The sequence below is a fragment of the Pseudochaenichthys georgianus genome, chromosome 3 (assembly GCF_902827115.2).
Source record: "Pseudochaenichthys georgianus chromosome 3, fPseGeo1.2, whole genome shotgun sequence".
NCBI lineage: Eukaryota > Metazoa > Chordata > Actinopteri > Perciformes > Channichthyidae > Pseudochaenichthys > Pseudochaenichthys georgianus.
This window is the reverse complement of record NC_047505.1, coordinates 19,341,429-19,363,112: the sequence shown is the minus strand read 5'-3', so window position 1 is coordinate 19,363,112 and position 21,684 is coordinate 19,341,429. Positions and strand designations below refer to the sequence as shown.

The 21,684-nt window shown below is 42.2% G+C and overlaps 1 protein-coding gene across 1 annotated transcript in view; it reads right to left on the bottom strand.

Moving 5' to 3' along the window:
* The window catches only part of LOC117468091 (protein kinase C-binding protein NELL1-like), a 363,350-nt gene that overhangs the window by 120,559 nt on the left and 221,107 nt on the right, over positions 1-21,684 (bottom strand). Inside the window, exon 13 of the mRNA XM_034112071.2 lies at positions 9,802-9,927. Within this exon, the coding sequence (XP_033967962.1) occupies positions 9,802-9,927 (126 nt within the window). The remainder of the gene's footprint in view (positions 1-9,801; positions 9,928-21,684) is intronic.

Here is a 21,684-nt window from a genome sequence, read left to right as displayed (position 1 = left end):
CAAGAAGGACACATCTCTTTTCAATGTCCTGTCGGGGTGATTTTATCATTTCTACAGGACTTGATCGATAAACACAGAGCTTTCTCCACGATCAAGGTGTACCTGGCTGCTATTGCTGCATGCCATGTGGGCTTTGAGGGTAAGACGGCTAGCCAACATCCTTTGGTTTGCCGTTTTATGAAGGGAGCGCGCAGGCTCCTCCCTGTCTCCAGGTCGCTGGTGCCCTTATGGGACCTGGCAGTGGTTTTAAATGGGCTCAAAATGACCCCATTTGAACCCCTGGAAGGAGCTGACATGAAACATCTGTCAGAGTGTTGTTGAAACCCAACCCTGCCTTTACACCAAAGGTGGTTGGTTCGTGTACCCCGATTGACATTGAGGCATTTCCTCCGCAGCTGGTTTCCTCCGGGGAGCAGCAGCAGGATTTATTGTGTCCAGTCCGGGCTTTGCACACATATATGGACAGATCAAAAGAGCTTCGTCTTAATGACCAACTCTTCGTGTCCTGGGATAACCCTCACAAGGGCAAGCCTGTTACTAAGCAACGACTATCCCACTGGATCGTGGAGGCGATTGCTTTGGCCTATACGAGTCAGAATCTGCAAGCACCTTTAGGTCTGCAGGCTCACTCGACTCGGGGCCTGGCTACATCCTGGGCTTTGTTCAAGGGTGTTTCCATCCAGGATATCTGTGCGGCGGCGAGCTGGTCTTCGCCACTCACTTTTGTCCGCTTTTACAGACTGGACGTCTCCGCTCCAAGCGTGGCCCGAGCAGTGCTGGGCACCTTGTTGAGTCGGGACTCCACCTGTTAAATTCTGGTTGATCGGTGATCTTCGAGATAAGCTCGTCTGGCAATACGGGAGCTACAATATCCCATAGTGAGACATCGAACGGAGTGTTATGAATGAGAACTATAGGTTACTTACGTAACCCCAGGGCTCAGAGTAACATGAAGTGAGATGTCTCACCAGACGGCCCTCCTTGCTATGGTGAAGCGAGAAGAGGTGCTTATTTTGAATGACGCATGCGTCGTGGCGCAGGCTACTTATAGGGGGTGATTTCCCCTGACGTTGACGTCAAGAATCACCGGCCAATCAGGATTGGCGTAATGAAATTGATGCTTCTGTTTGCTCCGCGATGAGGCGCATCCCATAGTGAGACATCTCACTTCATGTTACTCTGAGCCCTGGGGTTACGTAAGTAACCTATAGTTTTTAAACCAAAACGGGAAAACAGATAAATCAACGTTTTGGTTTTGTTTGTATGATTTACGGATAATCCAGTGATGGGAAAACGAGGAGAAGGCGCATTAGGACATCTCCGGGGTGTGTGTGTGTGTCCGTGTCTGTGTGACACTGGCATTTGTTTTCTGAAGATATTATGATAGTGTCGTTCGTTCCGGTGCACTCCGACAGCATTTAGCACTACATCGAGATTAAGATTAAACTAATTTCTTATGGGAACACTGAAAGATTAACTAGGCTACTGAATGAAATATATGACTGGTATAGGTGCGAAAATTAAACACTTTTTGAAAAAAATATTATGATCATTTTTTTTTATTTATAATTCTGCAAATATTACGATAAACTCACAGCTATTTCGCGGCCCGGCAGTAACACATTGGTTGGGAACCCCTGAGCTAAAGGAACAATTAAGGAGCTGTGGGAGACAGAAAAATACTATTAATTTGTGCTTGATTATAATAATCTGCATTTTGTTTCGTCAAACTTTTTCCTTTTTTGAAAAATCTCAAATCTAATTATTTTCTTAAATTAGTTTCACATTACATGTCCTTTGAATGGGGTGACCATATGTTCTTTTCAACAACATATGAAGTGAAGTTGTTCGGGACTGAAAGTGAACTGATTTGGGCCGCATCAAGACAGATATGACATCGCTGCAGCGTGTTGACGAGGGGAGATAAGGAAGCTAACGCACATGCCACATGTCTTCTTCCCCAGAGCTGCTTGGCTGCTTCCATAGAGGTGAGATGAAGTGGAACCGCAATTACTGCAGCCTCCTATTGTTTACAGGGAGCTGTCTCCACAAAAGAACAGGCAGCTCCGCCAGGCAGGAGAGACAGGGAGAGATGAGTGTCCGATGCAAAAGGTGAAACATGATGTGTCGTGTTGCAGGTGACATGTTGTTCCTCTGAGGAAGGAGCTGCTCAGATTGTAATATTGAGAGGGGGTTTGCAGACTGTATTTTGCCTACAGCGATGTTAGGTTTATTTGTAGGTGGACAAAGCCTTGAGTTGTCTGCTGTCCATAGAGACACACTACAGTACACACGCACAAACTGGCCTGAAGCGAGAGAAACAGTGAAAAACACAAACACTGGAGTCAGGGATTGCCTTAGAACACATTTCTCCTACATTCCCCGTGTTGTAGTTCAGCTTCACTAGATCCAACTAAGGACATGTACGCAATGTCACAAACATAAAACTGTTAAAACATGCATTATGTGTTCACATAAAACAAAAGGTAGAGCTCTACTGCACCAACAACCAATGCTTTAATGAAGGCACAAAATAAAGAAATGAATGTAAGGTAACAATTTCAAAGGAACTGTTTACAGTGGCAAGTCCAATTTGTACGTTACTTATATATTTAGGTAGTATTAATTGGAAACATTGAACTTACTTTTCTACTACATTAATACGAAAGTGATAGTTACTTGGTACTTTGCAGATAAAGGTTTTATATACAAATCATTGCTCAACTATACACTTGCTGTTTACACATTAGAAGTAAAAAAGACACAACACAGAGGGGAACAACTTTTCAAATAAAACAGGGAACACTGACAGATTGGGAAAGTGGTGCTCCAAGGCCCAAAAAAATCAAATTGAAGAACTCAACAACAAAGTCTACATGCTCATTTTCAAAAAAGAACATTCCGCCATAAAACTTATCAAACTACAATGCAGAGCACCCTAAACAACAAAAACCTAAAACCTGTTATGTCTTACACCTAGAAAGTAGTCAAGCAAAGAAACAATTTGATTTGAACAAAATCAAACTGTGTCCGAATTAGGGCTGCTCAATTAATCGTATTTTAATCACGATTACGATTATGGCTTGCAACGATTACGAAAACAACGTAATCAAAATAAAACGATTATTTTTTTATTATTATTATTACTTTTTATTTATTTTTTTTCCAGTTGAATTATACTTAAAGTTCAGGGTAATCAACTGTTAAAAACATACTGTTCAAATGTTTTTCTCTCCAATAAATGGATGTTTTCAAATACAATGAATAAACGCATTTAATAATCGCAATTACAATTATTGACCCAAATAATCGAGATTATGATTTTTGCCATAATCGAGCAGCCCTAGTCCGAATCCATCTCAAGGTTACAAACACAAGGAAACAATAGTCCAATTTATTTTAAAGGTCCCCTATTATACTGTATTTCAACAATATATTACAGGTCTCAGATATATACAAAGCATGTCTATGAAGTGGTTGGCTCGAAACACCAAACAGATCATTGTAGCATGCCATAAACCCTTCTGTCTCAGCCCTGTTCCAAAAGTGCTGATTCTCTGTCTGTAGCTTTAAATGCTAATGAGCTGCTGCTGGCCACGCCCCTCTGCCAGATGTTTAGTTTTTAAAAAAACACAATGGTGCTCTAGGAGGAGATTCAGGTGATAAGGTGGGGGGGTACCTTGGTTGGCTATTGGCTAATGGTTTCACAACCCAAAACATCATTATGACATCATAAAGTGGCCAAAGTCTGATCAGCTCATTTTCAGACAGGTTTTTATAGAAATGGATCAGGACAAAAAGGGAGAGAATATTTTTTCCTGAAACTTTCAGAATCTCTTTACACAGAGGGGACACATGTTTATGTATAACATACATGACAAGTGCATTTTGCATAATAGGTGACCTTTAATTTCGACCCAATCCAATGGGTGTGTGGGTGTAAAAGGGCTATACTGTAATAGGATCATGGAACTGCAGCATATGCCCACAGGCTTTGTTTAAGGTACCATTACTTACCCTCTCCTATATAAAGCATCATATCTGTCAGGAAATCAATAGCTGTCACATTTATATAACCACAGGTAGGGGTGGGCGGTATGACCTAGAATTGATATCAGTGTTTTTTTAGTTGTTTGTGGTGATTGTATAACACCTTACTACACAATTTAAGTACATAATCATCTTTGAACATTTTACCTCTTTTTTGTTGTTTAGCTTGAGAAAGAACAACATCAAACAAGCAGGCTGTGTTAAAGCTCAAAATAGGAAGTATCAGGGACAGAGAGAACTCCAGAGTGGGTTTGGGCCAACAAGTCATCCAACTCATACGACCAAATGGGTCGTTTGTTCAAGCGCTTAATACGACCTATAATTACGTTTTAGAATTGTCGGCCTCTAGTGCTCCCGTTTAATGCAAACGTTACAGAGCGTTGTTTATTCACAAATAACCCTCTCTGTAAAATACTAAATTGTAGGATAGTTTGGCCATTAAAACGCTTTATGATTAGATTTCTAGCGAGAAGTATATATTTTACTTTTAGAATCCACGTCCAGTCGATATGTAGGATCTATAGTTTGATAGATATTACGAAGATGATTTGAGGTTTCGTCGGGACAACGTGTATATGCGGCAAGTTTCCATGTAAAGTTACGGGTTGAAAACAGTATTTCCGGTCTCGACGTTTTCATAATACAACCAATGATCAAATGATTTAACAGTGATATCTGCAGTACTCATCCACTAAAAAACATCAGTTTATCCTTGTTAATTATACGACATTAATTGGTTTAAATTGTGTACAATGCTTTTGTGTTTTTCCCATAGGTTTTTCTCTTTCGATTCTGAGAGACACATTTCTTTTTTCAGAGGTTTTGATAGGCTAAAATCACGCCGCAATGCACGTCGGGATATGGTGTTTATGTTAAATGAAATCGGATAACATTTAAAAAAAATTAAATAATACTTTATTCCGAGTGTTCGTGCTTTTCTCTTTGAAAGTCATCACATAACGGCATTGCAATACACGGTTCGGCTGCATTAAATATTACATATCTGCCCTAGATATGTATTTATAGAGCCCTGATCAGAAGACCTTTTGACAAACTGGAAGAGATGCCGCCAAGACTGAATACGTGACGTGGACCATAAATATATCAACAATTAAACAACATCTTCCATTTCTTTTCACACAATACGTCTCCTTGCAGTATCAACACTAATTCGGCTGACTTTTATATTTGATCCAATTCGTAGATAGTCTGTATTTACACCATGACGGTGCACAGCTGATAGAAAGGGACTTTTTTGTAGTTTTTAAAGATATTACTGATTTTCTGAACTACCTTTCCAACTCCTCATGCAGTTGACTGTTACAGGTCTATACAAGTTCATGGTACAATGCATAAGCTTCACATCGAGAGACTGAAACTGTATTTTCCTTTACCGTTCTGTTTTAATTTCACAATAAAGTGAATAGTCATATTATGTTTGATATTATTATGTTTTATTAACTAGACCACTGGTCTAAATCGCACCTCCTAGTGGTTAAAGCACGTTGTTGAATTTAGTTGTTGAATAAGTTATATTTGATGAAAACATTTAAATATGAAGAGTAGCCTACATACAAAATAGGGGTCAATGATAGAAATATAGAATAGAAAATATCAAGAAGATACTGTAGTGATCTCTACAATAAAACAGTTTAGTGCAGGACGTCCAAAGACATTAACAGGAGGATGTGCAAAACAGACAAACTGATAAGGCTGAATTTTACTCAGTTGTAACTAAAGTCTGATTTAAGGGTTGTTTATATTTCACATCATTAATCAGAATCTGCAAAGTAACACAAATAAATGTAGTATAGTAAAAATACCAGGTTAACCTCTGAATTGTAGTGGAGTAGAACAAACAGTATGCTGCTGTAACAAAAACATTTCCCAACTTGGGATCAATAAAGTCTCTTAACTTAAGATGATCGATGGCTACTGCCATATTTGCTAAATGTGCATCTGAACCTTGACAAGTGCATGTTTCAGGCTTATCAATTAACAACAGGAGGGGTCACAGACATAAGACCAGCTGTTAAATAAAGCTCTTCTGACCTTAGCTGTCATGTGGGTATATTAATGCTGCCCATTATGGACACAGGCAATTTTCACCCATGTATTAATTATATGTTTTAAATTTGATAACACCAATGTGTTTCGTATCCCCTAAACCTCCAGGGATGTATACAGTTTAATACTGGCAACTTCTAATTGTGGGAAATACGAAAACATCTTTTTAAAACTACAATTCCCAGTAGAGACGTGCCATAGAACATGTTGCGAAACACACAATAGCCAGCATGTGTAATTCTGGGGGGGGGGGCTGGGCTGGACCCGTCCAAGTCCAGTTTTGGATAGTCTGGCGTGGTTCCATTCCATTTCAAAGAGCTGTTTGACACTCGGCGTAACCTTGTCGCACTGCCACTCCAACATCCAATCACAGAGCATGATGGCTAATCACGGGGTTTGTAAAGCAAGGCGGATGTTGTAGTCCCAAACGATAGCTGGGGATTCTGGGTAGTGTAGTGTCTTCGGAAACTCTGTAGTGTCTAAACTCCGAAAAAACAATTTGTTTCTCCGAATTGAAGGTTAAAAACACAAAAGCATTGTACACAATTTAAACCAATCAATATTGTGTAATTAACAAGGATAAACTGATGTTTTTTAGTGGATGAGTAATGGAGATATCACTGCGTAATCATTTGACAGTGTGGGGAATACTTCCGGTTTTATTATGAAAACTTCGAGACCGGAAATACTGTTTTCACCCACGCTAACTTTACATGGAAGTTGCCCCATATACACGTTCTCCTGGCGAGACCTCAAATCATCTTCGTATATCTATCAAACTGTAGATCCTACACATCCACTGGACGTAGATTATAAAAGTACAATATACACTTCTCGCTAGAAATCTAATAAAAAAGCATTTTAATGGCCAAACTATTCCACAATTTAGGATTTTCCAGAGAGGGTTATTTGTGAATAAACGACCCTCCGGAGTGTTTGCAATCGACAGGAGCATGTTGTTTCTTACACGACCACTAGAAGTGCTACCCTTTAAAACGTGACTGGGTCGTAATTAGCTGCTGAACAATCCACCTATATGGTCGTTTTTTGTAGGAGGACAGGCTGGTTTGGGCCTAGGCTGTCTCACAACGGTGACTCAGCACCTTTTGTTAACTCTCCAGCTGTAACTTCCAATACATCTTCAATGTCTGACATCAATTCAAAGCTCTCCAGTATCCTTGTTGTGTTCCGATTCTTTACTTTAAAAACGTTATCACAGATCTCAACAATATACAGTACAGTCTTTCCTTTCTCATTACCCAAAATTAGAATAGGTTTGAAAAACATGCATAGCATATAATGTTGGAACAATATTGGGCATAAGACTATGGACCATGAGTAGCGCTGCTCAGCTCACAGTGACATTGTCGTCCACCACCGATCAACTATGCACAGGACACTGAATGTAAGCTATGGGATAATTGACAGTTAGACAGTAGTTCAGTTTTTTCAATATATAAATTGTTTCCCTACCTGCCCAAAGCTCTATCAATTCAGAGCAGGTCATTTGAGCATCAAGGTGATGTAGCAGAATAATGTGATATCAATGCACAACTTCTATCATGATTGCTGATACAATCTCACACAAAAGCTCATCTCCTGGCTAATTGCTTGATAGAACGAGAAACCAGAATCGTGTGTCTGTGTGTGTCCTGCGTAATGCAGTGACAACAATATCATTACAAGAAACCTTTCCAGATCCAGACACAATGAAAAATAACAATACAGAATGCACCAATTACAGAAGCTAATGTGCAATCGTGTTAGGGTTGTGAAATATGAGCAGCCGCCTGCCTGCGTGGAAAATGCTAACCCTGTACTACATTCATGCAAAGGATCCAAAAACCCTCGAGAAGAAACTGAAAGGGAAGCAGCTTGAAGGAGAAGGAGACACAGGATTTATCTCTCCCAGCAGATGTAGAGCAGGCTCCGAGGGCTCCGAGGGCTCCCAGTCGGCAGCCAGGACAGTTTACAAGCTGCAAAATAGATTGATTGTCCATGGATCCCTGTCCCTGCCAGGTTGCCAACTCTGAGCTAATTAAAGAACACTTCTCCGGAGAAACACTGAGCAGCAACCAAGCACAGCATATTCACTCTCGAGAAAACATGTTGCTTTAAACCCTCTTCCCAGGAAAAACAATGTGAAACCAGAACAGGTGTCACTGCAATGTTGAAATATAGCTTCAGCCAAAGAGGATCTTTTAATTAGAATTCAAACATTCAGACATTCAAATACCAAACATGCTGATTCTCCCAACCTCAGTTTGCTTTAATTCTAGGCACACTTTTGAGTGCTTGAGTTTGCCATAACTGTGACTGTTTAATGTGATGAAACAGATTTTCATTCCCTCTTTGTTCCATGGCTAAAGAATAGCAGCTCTGTAATGCTATACTTAGACACAGTGGTGCTTTGAGCTACATGCTCTAACAAACAATGACTGAATCCAATTGTTCACCCTTGTGGACTAATCCCTGCTCAATAGTGGGGGGGGGGGGGGGGGGCGTGCTACTAGGCAGAACTTGCTTTAAGTGATTTTATAGATATGAACTGACCCTGTAAACATACCGTTTTTGAAACTGTTTTTATGGAGGTTTTTTTTGCAGAATATGCAGGACTTTAACCATTTTTCCTCTTGATGATTAAAGTTGTATTTGATCCCCTCATGCATGCATGCATGGTCTACAGCTTTACATAGTAACTCTACAATGTATACGGTAAGAATGCAATTTCCTTTTAAATGAGCTGCCAAACACAACATTATATTCACATTAAACACTCAACTCAGGTACCCCATAGATGGAAAACAATCGTATCTCTATATTTCATGTGAGTAGTAAATACGAAAACAGAGATGAGCTTGCAGAAACTGTCATTAGTTTTGTGTATGATAAACCAAAGCACTGCATAGATTGAACTGTCAACGATGTGATGACAGATCTCCAAGGGAACATGGATGTCTGCCTCAAATTCAATTGGAATTCATCCAAAAATGTACTGGTGGCACAAAATAAAAAGTCAGGGAATTTTGAAAATGATTTAGATTCTTGCACTGGTGATCATGGACATCTATACCAACATGTAATGTCAACCCATCTAACATTTGCATAGATATACTATCCTTTACTATCCCTGGAGTCCAGCTAATGTGTTGCTTAAATGACTTGCAAAACAACCTGGGATGGAAGAGGAGCTGGGTGTTCGACAACCTGTCAATATACTAGAAAGGAAGTGAAACCTTCCACCTCACTAGCTACCAGCTGCTTAACAGGCTGCAGAGCCATCACACACATCCAACTAAATCGTCCTTATTTCAGCTCAGCATATTTCTTTTTATATATTATGCAGAAATATCTTACAAACTAGCAATCAGTGCTCAGTCACAACTGTCAACCAAGACTTGCCCAAACCGGGGCGAAAACACCATTATAACTGTTCAGAGATGCAGGATCCCATGGGGCTCTTCAGGCAGTTTCAAAGCTGATTTCACAGAGTTGCAGATGCCATTACTAAACATCACATTTTGTTCACATTTTTTAAAACATCAGCCGTTCAGGTCAAAATAGTTCACTGTCTACTGATATGTGCTAACGGTCAAACAAGACCGATGTAGATATTATTTCCTTTGCATCACAGATGTAAAAAAAACAACTTCTGATGAGTCAGCAATGTGTGTGAAAACGTACCGGTGCAGGAGTATTCGTCCACTCTGATGAAGCCGGGCAGACAGTCACAGCGATGGCTGCCGGGCAGGTTGACACAGACCGTGTTGGACTGGCAGTAGTGCATCTGGGTCGCACACTCATCAATATCTGCGGACAAACAGAGAACATACAGTGGATTATTACCACTCTCAGGACGATGAACACAGTGAAGCCTTTGGATGGAGTGCGCTGAACTGCTTCAACACTGATGCATGAATCTAATCACAGTTCTTTATTAGAGTCTTGCTTATCCAAACATGTCAACAATCCTACCACTTTTTCAATGGAGTTTGTAAAGGTGTATATCATCATCATCATCATCATCATCATCATCATCATCATCATCATCATCATCATCATCATCATCAGCAGCAGCAGCAATATGCAGTCGTTTTACATATGTTTTTATATCCCTCCTTTTTATAACGATCTCAACCCCACAACCTGGACATTGGCCAATCAGAAGCCACATTTTCTCTAAACAATTTTTTTTCTCCAACACAGCCAACAACTACAAGTCATAAACTCCATTTTGATGTTTATATTTTGTGGGTTTGAAAAACACCTAGCCATATTAGGGTGTTGTCATAGCTCCAGCAAATGACCCTTCTTAATCATTAGGGATAGCAGGGAACAGAATAATAAAACAAGAAGGGATGGTAACAAGGAGATATGATAAATAAAATGGCCATATGAGAGGACATTAAAACAAAGTAAAGGAATAAAAGGAAAGGGTTGGAAAATAAAAGATAAGTAAATGGGAAAGATAATGCGATAAGGACTAATACATTGAAGAGGACAAAGGACAGCAGGGAGAGCAGCATCGTTGCTGACATCCGTAATGTTCGGCTAATATGATACATTAAAGCCTCTCTTCATTCGCAGACTCTCTCCCTCTCGTCCTAATGTAGCTTGAAAGACACCACTGTACGAGCACTGAAACACAGAGCTCAGGGAGGCATTAGCTCAGCTGGATGACTGCTGATGAAATTGGATCAGAAACAAGGGAGGTGTTATGTAGAAGGGCCTGAATGTGTGTGTGTGTGTGTGTGTGTGTGTGTGTGTGTGTGTGTGTGTGTGTGTGTGTGTGTGTGTGTGTGTGTGTGTGTGTGTGTGTGTGTGTGTGTGTGTGTGTGTGTGTGTGTGTGTGTGTGTGTGTGTGTGTGTGTGTGTGTGTGTGTGTGTGTGTGTGTGTGTGTGTGTGTGTGTGTGTGTGTGTGTGTGTGTGGGTGACTGTGTGTGTACTGTACAGAGTTGTTATGTGGACGTGAGCAGCAGAGAGCCGGTTTCCTGAGGCTAACAGGCCTTTCCACCACTTAAGGGACTCCGTATGCAACACTTAAGGGAAGGAGAGAGTGAGGAGCATTTCAATATCCTCTCCTTGGATAAATACATTTCAGCTTTGAGGTTTTCAGCTCACAATTCACCTTACAACAGAATGAATTTGTATGAAGTGTATCATTGACTTACATGCAACACCCTGAGGGTTTTTTCCCTCTGCAAATGTCGTCCTTGGAGAGAGTACAGTAGGAGTATTGAATTGCACAATCAGAGGGAGACCGATCATGTATTCAGGCCTACTAAAAACCTCGCCGGCCTTCAGCGTACAAAGGCATTGATCTGCTACATCAAAAACATGGAACTTAGCAGAGTGCTTTGAGGCTGCAAAACACTACCTGAATCCAATTTCCATCGTGTCCTCAAGTGCTAGGCTACTCATTTGATTATCCGTTATTGGCGAAAGGCAGCAAGATATTGTTCATGGCGGCTAGCCTGCGATGTTTCAGCCTCAATTTAAAGTGGAGAGCTTGCGGCTTTGTCAGCTTTCATTAAAAGTGGGAAATGCATCTACTGTCATGGCTGATGCGTGATGAGGCATTCTGATCTATTTTCTGACAACTGTGTGTGTGTGTGTGTGTGTGTGTGTGTGTGTGTGTGTGTGTGTGTGTGTGTGTGTGTGTGTGTGTGTGTGTGTGTGTGTGTGTGTGTGTGTGTGTGTGTGTGTGTGTGTGTGTGTGTGTGTGTGTGTGTGTGTGTGTGTGTGTGTGTGTGTGTGTGTGTGTGTGTGTGTGTGTGTGTCCTCTGTAGCCTCCTCTGGGAGTGTAGTAGCAGGTGAGGTCTGCTGACAGAACTGGATCTGTCATTTCACACGGGGGGAATTCATTTTCCTGGATTTGCCGGTGTGTCTATCTCTGTCCCCCCCTATCCTCCCTCTACCCTCAGTCCCAGACCTCCTCCGTCTGAGCTCAGTTTCTTCATCTGTCTGCTGCTTTATTCATGCTGTGATGTAGGTCAGGGCTGGGGAGAGGGACGACTAAAAATAAGACAGGATAGGACTGTGTGTATGGACATGTAGCATGTACGAGTGGGGCACGTGTGTGTGTGTGTGTGTGTGTGTGTGTGTGTGTGTGTGTGTGTGTGTGTGTGTGTGTGTGTGTGTGTGTGTGTGTGTGTGTGTGTGTGTGTGTGTGTGTGTGTGTGTGTGTGTGTGTGTGTGTGTGTGTGTGTGTGTGTGTGTGTGTGTGTGTGTGTGTGTGTGTGTGTGTGTGTGTGTGTGTGTGTGTGTGCTCACTACAGTTGATTATTCTCTTTAATCCGTTTATTTGTTGCTCCGTTTGCAGTGTTATGTTTCCTTATTTGAACACATGGAATTCAGAAATAACTTTGTATGTAAAAAATACATATATTTTCATTTGTAAAATAGTTTGAAAATATGTGCCATTTTTCCTGTGTGTGTGTATCCTATGTTTAAAATACAAAAGTATTAGCATCAAAATATACTTAAAGTACCAAAAGCAAAAGTTCTTATCATGCTAATTGGTTCATTTCAGAATAATATATATGATATGTTTTATAATGATTGATCATGAAAGTGTTCTCAAAGTTGGTGAAGGTGCAGCTAGTTTGAATGACTGTGTATACTGCAGGGTAGCTTGTGGATTTACTCCAGGTGTAAATAAAGTCTGATTTAAGGGTTGATTATATTTCACATAATTAATCCAAATATGTAAAGTAACTAAAGGTACACAATACATTTAGTGGAGTAAAAGTACACTTTACCTCTGAATTGTAGTGGAGTAGAAATACAAAGCAACGTATAAGTAGCAAAACAGTAAAGTACAAGTATCTCAAAATTGTACTTAAGTGCAGTACTTGAGTAAATGTACTTAGATACTTCCCACCTCTGGTTTTGGCAGAGTTTGACATACAGATGAGTATGAGTAGAATATTTTGAAATGCATTTATCTTGTGAGCTGTGTTCTTTAGCATAGGAAGAGACGCATTATAAATGTGTTTAAAGATTTAGCAAACGTTTGAGTGCATGCTCAAAATGCACAATATCATATTTACTGAGTACAGAGGATTGTTATATAATCATTGGAGTAGTCATATCGCTGTTGGATGGAAACAGATTCGGAGATGCAAGACTTCAAAAGTACTCACCAGATATTCGTCTCTTTTCCAAAACATTAAACGTTGTCGCAAGGAGATTATGTGTTTGTGTGTGGGTTTGTGTTCCTGAAACCCAGTTTTCAGCGTGTCCTTAACTCAGCAGGGTATTGTAAAAGCTCATGAACACGGTTCTGTGGAATTTAGTTGAAAGATGTAATGGTTTGGCAACGGAACAATTGATTTAATTTGGGGAGGACTCAAATCATAATCATCATCAAACACAAACCACCGCTAAGCGAGGAAAGACATACGAAATATGTTAACTAATTCCAAATATTAAAGTTGATTATGGAAAGTATAAATAGTCAGAAAGTTGGTATAACTTCTAAATGAGGTGTTTCTAAAAAAAAGTTGAAGGCAAGTGTTCCGAGTTGTGTTCTTTCAGTGTAATGTCATTAATGCCTTAGTATTTTCCTGTGTTTGTCATAGCACCTGCAGTATTTTCCCCAACACAGCCTATTTGGTATTTTGTATTAGAGCTGACTCTGGATTTTACAAAAACAGTAGTTCATGTCAGTTTAATTTTTTTTCTTTTCTGCAGACAAGGCAAGGTGAATGTGAAAGAAAAAAAACACCCTCCATCCAAGCCACCAATGTTGGTCATGGTCACAGACACCGTGCTTTGCCTTGCATTGTATGTACTGTCTTGAACAGAAAATATAAACAGAAATAATTTTATTTAAAAAAAAGTGTACATGGGAGGTGGAACAACATCATTCACCAAGGTCAACCAATGGGAAACAAGGGTGCTTTAGGTTAAACAATGCTAATACAATGGTTGCTCAATAGCATTATCCTGGGCAGTGGTGGAAAGTAAGTGAGTACATTTACTCAAGTATTGTTTTTAAGCACCTTGACATATTGTACTTTACTTTAGTATTTCCATATACTTTATATATACTACTCCACTACATTCAGAGGCAAATATCGTACGTTTTACATTTATGTTGACACTCACGGTTAGGGCTGTGCAATTAATCGTATTTGAATCGCAATTACGATTTTGGCTTGCAACGATTAGGAAAACAACGTAATCGAAATAAAACGATTATTATTTTTATTTAAAAAAAAAAAAATGTAATTATTATTATTTTTATTTTTTTTCCAGTTGAATTATACTTAAAGTTCAGGGTAATCAACTCTTAAAAAAATACGGTTCACTTTTTTTTTTTCAATAAATGGATGTTTTCAATTATATCAATTATTGACCAAAATAATCGTGATAATGATTTTTGCCATAATCGCACAGCCCTACTACAGCCCTACCTACTTTACAGATATAAAAACACATGATTTGCGGATATGGTATAATAATAATAACGACTAATCCACACAGTATTTCAAGTATCTACATATGGTCCACTTTGACCAACGACAATACTTAAATGCTCTTTCATTTACAAAACCTGGTAAAATAATAACTATAGGTTACTTACGTAACCCGAGTTCTCAGAGTAACATCAAGTGAGATGTCTCACTATGGGATGCGCCTCATCGTGGAGCAAACAGAAGCATCAATCTCATTACGCCAATCCTGATTGGCTGGTGATCTTGACGTCAGCGTCAGGGGAAATCACCCCCTATAAGTAGCTTGCGCCACAACGCATGCGTCATTCAAAATAAGCACCTCTTCTCGCTTCACCATAGCAAGGAGGGCCGTCTGGGGAGACATCTCACTTAATGTTACTCTGAACACTGGGGTTACGTAAGTAACCTATAGTTCTCATTCATAACACTCCGTTCGATGTCTCACTATGGGATATTGTAGCTCCCGTATTGCCAGACGAGCTTATCTCGAAAATCACCGATCAACAAGAATGTAACAGGTAGAGTCCCGACTCAACAAGGTGCCCAGCACTGCTCGGGCCACGCTTGGAGCGGAGACGTCTAGCCTGTAAAAGCGGACAAAAGTGAGCGGCGAGGACCAGCTCGCTGCTGCACAGATGTCTTGGATGGAAACACCCTAGAACAAAGCCCAGGATGTAGCCAGGCCCCGAGTCGAGTGAGCCCGCAGACCCGAAGGTGCTTGCAAATTATGACTCGTATAGGTCAAAGCAATTGCCTCCACAATCCAGTGGGAGAGCCGTTGCTTAGTAACAGGCTTGCCCTTGTGAGGGTTAGCCCAGGACACGAAGAGTTGGTCATTGAGACGAAGCTCTTTTGATCTGTCCATATATGTGTGTAAAGCCCGGACTGGACACAACAGATCATGCTGCTGCTCCCCGGAGGAAACCAGCGGCGGAGGAAATGCCTCAATGTCAATTGGGGTACACGAACCAACCACCTTTGGTGTAAAGGCAGGGTTGGGCTTCAACAACACTCTCGTTTGCCCTGGGGCGAACTGAGTGCATGAGGGATGTACAGACAGTGCATGGATATCACTGACCCGCTTGGCGGATGCCAGGGCCAGTAACAGCACTGTCTTGAGTGACAGATGTTTTATGTCAGCTCCTTCCAGGGGTTCAAATGGGGTCATTCTGAGCCCATTTAAAACCACTGCCAGGTCCCATAAGGGCACCAGCGACCTGGAGACAGGGAGGAGCCTGCGCGCTCCCTGCATAAAACGGCAAACCAAAGGATGTTGGCTAGCCGTCTTACCCTCAAAGCCCACATGGCATGCAGCAATAGCAGCCAGGTACACCTTGATCGTGGAGAAAGCTCTGTGTTTTTCGATCAAGTCCTGTAGAAATGATAAAATCACCCCGACAGGACATTGAAAAGAGATGTGTCCTTCTTGAAGGCACCACTCCTCAAACACCCTCCACTTACTGTCGTAAAGAGACCTGGTGGAGGAAGCTCTCGCACTCTGGATAGTGTTTATCACCTTCTGAGGGAGTCCCACTGTATTCAGATTGTACCACTCACGGGTCAGGCCCATAGTGCCCCACGCTCTGGGCGTGGGTGAAGGATCGCCCCCCCCGCCTGAGACAATCTGTCCCTGCGTGGTGGGGGCTGCCACAGCTGCCCGCACAACAGCTGATATATCTCCGCCAGCCCGTACGTTGCGGGCCAGGGCGGAAACATCAGAGTAAGTGTGTGGCGTTGCACCTTCACTCTGGCCAGAGTTGGGGGTAACAGAGCCAGGGGTGGGAACGTGTACAGAGGACCCGGAGGTCAATCGTGTACGAGTGCGTCCCCGCCTAACGGTGCGTTTAAATCGTGCATTAAAGAGAACAGCTGTCATTGAGCATTTTTTTCTTTTTGCGAACAGATTTAACGCGGCTACGCTGTAACGCACCCACAGCGGACTCACAATCATTGGATGAGGAGTCCAGTCTGCATAGAGTGGTGCACCTCTGGACAGTAGTTCTGTCCCGAGGTGCATCACTCCCGGTACCTGTGTCGCTCTCAGAGAGAGGAGACGTCTGCCGCTCCAAGGGATCAGTTTGTGTGCCAGTGTGTGTGACTGGAGACAACGCAACCTCCCTTGGTGGTTCATACACGATATCGTGTTGTCTGTCCTCACGATGACATGGTGTCCTCTGAGAGAAGGCAGGAAGCGTTTTAGGGTGGGGAACACCGCTAAAAGCTCCGGGTAGTTTACGTGCGCCCGCTGGAGGTCTCTGCTCTAGAGACCTCTCACCGGGCGACCTTCGTAAATACCCTATCAGCCTGTCTGACATGCGTCCGTGGTGACCACCTTCCGTGAAAGGGCAGCACCCGTAGGCGCGTCCCGCACTAGAAAAGTCGGGTGTAGTGCCACTACGCATTACATAATAACCAATACTCTCCGCACGCCGTATGCGCGCGGGGTTTAGTTTTATTATGAGACCCATGTTGAGAGGGTGCTTTACGAGGACATTTGTCTGCGTAATCTGACTCTGCTCGGCGGGCATTATAGATAAAACCCTTCTTTCTAGGAGAGAGAGAACCTCTCTCTCCAGAATATGGGTTGACTCTCTCTGGGCTTGTGAAAACAGATAAAGTATAACTGTTTTGAGAAGCCCAGGCAGATGTCGTGAGTATCTCCTGCTGGATGCTCCTTAGAGCCAGCTGAGATGTCACGCTTAATGATATGTGTTGCTGAAGGGCCGGTCTCTCCACGAGACCGACACCTCATCCAACATCTCCGGGAAGACTGGAAGGAGTTGTCTCTTTTTCCCCGCTGCTTGGGGAAGATGTTTTCCCTCGTAGCGGGACCTGGAGGTCTCCTTGGCCATTTCGGGCCACGGGACGTTGAGTCTGGCCGCAGCGCGTTTACACACGGCCTGCAGGTCCATGCTCAGACCGGGCGAAGCTGGTGTGCTATCGCCCGGGAGAACAGCACTTGCCTCAGGCTTTGCAGCCTGAACCGGTGACATGAAGGTGTCCTCTTCCTGTTCATCCGATTCGGACAGGAGGAACGCCATGGCGTCCTCCTCGTAGTCAGGCCCGAGGACATCCTCCACGGGTGAGACCATGGTGAGGTCTGACCGGGAGCCCCAGCTTGGTGGAGCGCGGGAAACCGTTCCCGCGTGTCTTGCCGTCACCGGGTCCCGGCCTGCCAGGGCGCGGGATTCCGGTTCTATAGCCATAGCAGATAGTGAGCCATAGACCGACACGGAGAGGGGCTCACTCTCTGTAGCGGACGCCCCCGTGTCCTGACTGCCAGTTGGCGGGTCCGTGGACATGGGGGGGTCCTGTTCCGACAGGCTAGCTTGTCGAGCTAACCGTCGACGGAGGCTCTTAACAGTGAAGCGGACGCAATGTCCGCATGAGCCGGGGTTGTCGATAGCGCCTCGGGCGTGTTCCAGCCCAAGGCAGGACGAACAGACCTGGTGTGTGTCTGTGCCCGATATCTTCAACCTGCAGCCGCAGAGTCGAGCCACCGAGTCCCTGACTCCTCTGGTGTGAGGGAGAGGGGAGTCCATCTTGGTCGCCTCGTGGCGTGGAGAGGGCCCGCTCTCGACAGGTGGGACGGGAGAAAAGATAAAACCACCTTGTCCTTAATCCGGAGAAAAGGACAGTGTGGGTCTTTTATTCCCGGAGAATACTGACTGGTGTGGCAGTATGCTCCTTTTTAATTCTTTTCCCCTCCGTGGAGGAGAGAAAAGAAATAACTTCCTCGCTACCGTGGTGTCGGTAGAGAGGGAGCGAGCTAGCAACAGGTGTGCTGCTAGCTTAAAAAAATCGGACCTACCTTACTTTCCGAGGAAGAGAAGGGCGAGGTCGATTTTAATACTAACTGGCGTTATACTACCGTCTTCCTGCGAAGCAGAAGGAGTAGCCGGCGAGCGCCCGTCGACCGAAATTGGTATTTGGGTTCAGTCTGTGGACAGTGAAGCTTGCCCGGCTACTGTAGAGATGTGCTCTGAAGCGAGAAGAGGTGTTTGAATGACGCATGCGTTGTGGCGCAAGCTACTTATAGGGGGTGATTTCCCCTGACGCTGACGTCAAGATCACCAGCCAATCAGGATTGGCGTAATGAGATTGATGCTTCTGTTTGCTCCGCGATGAGGCGCATCCCATAGTGAGACATCGAACGGAGTGTTATGAATGAGAACTATAATAACACAATACTGTGAAAAGATCAATTCTGCATAATGAGTACTTGAAATTACATTTAGCTGATAATTCTTCTATATATTTTTTTTGTTGAAATGGGCCATTGTGTCGAATGAGTACTTTTTACTTTTTTTATTTTTAGCACATTTTGATGCTAATACTTCTGTACTTCCAAAGTACTCTGTCTGCCTCCAGCAACATTCCTCTAAACCATTCAGAACTAGTGTTAGGGAACAGGACCAGACTCTTCAAGCCGCCCTGGACCAGTTCTTCCTACAACAGATGACACAATGTCATAATCTGAGTCACATTAACTCATCTTTAATGAAAACAATTTGAAAGTACTTATACGCTTTGGTACTGGAACAAATCTGTTAAAACACTTGATGGTCCTCTCTAACTGAACGATGTAGCCCGAACACAAATCAGCACCATCACATATTTTATGTGCACAATTTAACAGAAAACCGACTCCTGCTAAAGCATTTATAAAATTTAAATAAAATGACTCAACCAGAGCTGCTTCCATCCGAATGTCAACAATCCTCCTGATATCTCATCACTGTCTGCCTGGCACACACACACACACACACACACACACACACACACACACACACACACACACACACACACACACACACACACACACACACACACACACACACACACACTCTTTCTGTCTCTATTTTCATGAACACAGAAGTTAATCTCACCCAGCAATTACACACTATGATAATTGAGGCTGGCAGGGAGCATTGCTTTGGAAAGGGAGATGGGATGTTTTATTTATTTCCTCTAATACATTTGGTGTAAACAGCTTATCAGCTTTTACTTTCTCATTTGACTTCACTGAAAGACAATAACAACCGCAACAGTTTGAGTGAGAATAAATATGTTCCAATTATTACACAACTTATTATGTTTAAATGAAAGTCAATGATATCAAAAACTATTTAACTGTCATGGTTTTGGATTTATGTTTTCCACCTTTGTTTTGAAATGTTTTCCTCTCGGTATATTGTCTGGTCCCTCTCCGTGTTTTTCCTCCCTGTCGTTAGTTTCCCTGGTGTGTCTAATTGTCTGATTGTGTTCACATGTTGCCCTTGTGTTTCTCCTCCCCTGCCCAGCTGTGTCTTGTCCTGTGATTACCCTTCTGTGTATTTAGTCTTGTCTTCCCCTGTGCTCCATGTCTGTTCGTCATCATTTCATGTCACTGTCACCCATGCTTGTCCGTGTCTCCTGCCTGTTCCCGTATGCAAGTTTGTTCCTGTCTGTCGTGCTCCCCGGTTTTGTTTCTGTTAATTAGTTTCTTGTTTTTTCATGCCTTCGGCTTTTTATAATAAAGCTCGCTTTTTGTTAACGAACCTTTTTTGTTTTTTTTAACTGCACTTGGGTCCTATTTTCCCCAAACCTGACATTAACAGCAGAGCAACAGTTTGAGTTAGCTCAATGATTAGGAAGTTTTGACTAAAAACACTGTCACAGAAGTCTCTGGGTTACAGTTTTGGTATTATCTTATTCAGTAATCCATTCATTTGTTAATGACATCACAGCAACTACTCCAAATAATTGCCTTTACATCAATAGCTTGGTGGGGGCATCATCATCCTTAATTTTGTTTCTGTGCTTTCAATGAAGAGACTGACTGGACTGGGATGTACAGTATAGGCTGCTAAAATAACTCAGTCTTATGACTGTGTCTTCAAACATCCAAAAATGCTTAGGGTTTTGTTCAAAGTTGGACCTTTGTATGTTGTCGCCCAGGTTAAGAGTTGGCTGTTATGATCAATGAAAAGCTCCAATGTTGCTAATGCCGTGTGGCATACAGTATTTTCTTTTTTTGGAGAAGCTTTTAATGATAACGACTAAATAATAGAAGTTGCACAAATAATGCAACTAATAACTTCTGATCAGAACTTTACTAATTTCTTCTCTGACTTTCTTCAAGCATCATCAAACAAACAATGTTTTTCTAATACTGTGCCTTCAGTCTAAAGAAGAAAAACTCATGCCATCGTCATAAAGATCATCATAATCAAAAAACGAATTATTCCAATATCTTTGTCCATGTTGGAATCTCTGGTGCAAATACAGCACATTTAAAATTCTTATCAAGGTGTTATTGCTTTTTTAATCTATACATTAACATCTCTTTTATTTAGTGATATATTGCCTGTTCACATGTGCTGCATACATGAGCAAATGTTCCGGATTGTATAGTTGTTGCCCTTACTGTCCTGCTTTAGCAATTATGGTTTTCAGAAACTTCAGTTTTTTGGAGTGTTTTCATATTTTCTGGATGAAGGCATTTCTCCATGTGTGTGTCAGGTGATTGACAGGCAATAACGTCTAATGAAATGCAGTTCTCTGACAGCAGCACAGTGAAATTAGCATAACATCAAAAGTTTCTTGTCATCTCAGTGATGTACTTTTATCGCTGGAGGATGTTTTTCTTCCTGTCTAAAAATGAACAGCAGAAAACGGACCCCTTCTGAAGGAGGAAATTGATCACAACCAGCAATTACATACCATGATAATTATGTGTTATACAAATGTTGCTTTCACAACTTTGATTTGTGAAGGAGGAAAGTGAGCCGAGGATATCTCCCACTATGCTCCATTGTTCTTGCAGCAGTGGGAACACAGGACTACTGGCACAGACTTGAAAAGAACTGCAGTATTATCCTTTAATATGGACTCAACCTCGGAGAGGAACAAATTACTTTCATGACGGGGGTTTCATTTCCACAATGAGAGCGCACAGAGGCCTCAAATGGCTGAACTCAATGACTAAACTCTCTTATCTTTCAATGCTATGAACCAATCAAACACAACAACAACAAACAATCAACATGCAGCGCAGGATGCCGTGTGTCCCTCCTTGGAACCGGGGGACAAAACAGAACTACTGGTGCATTTAATTAGAGA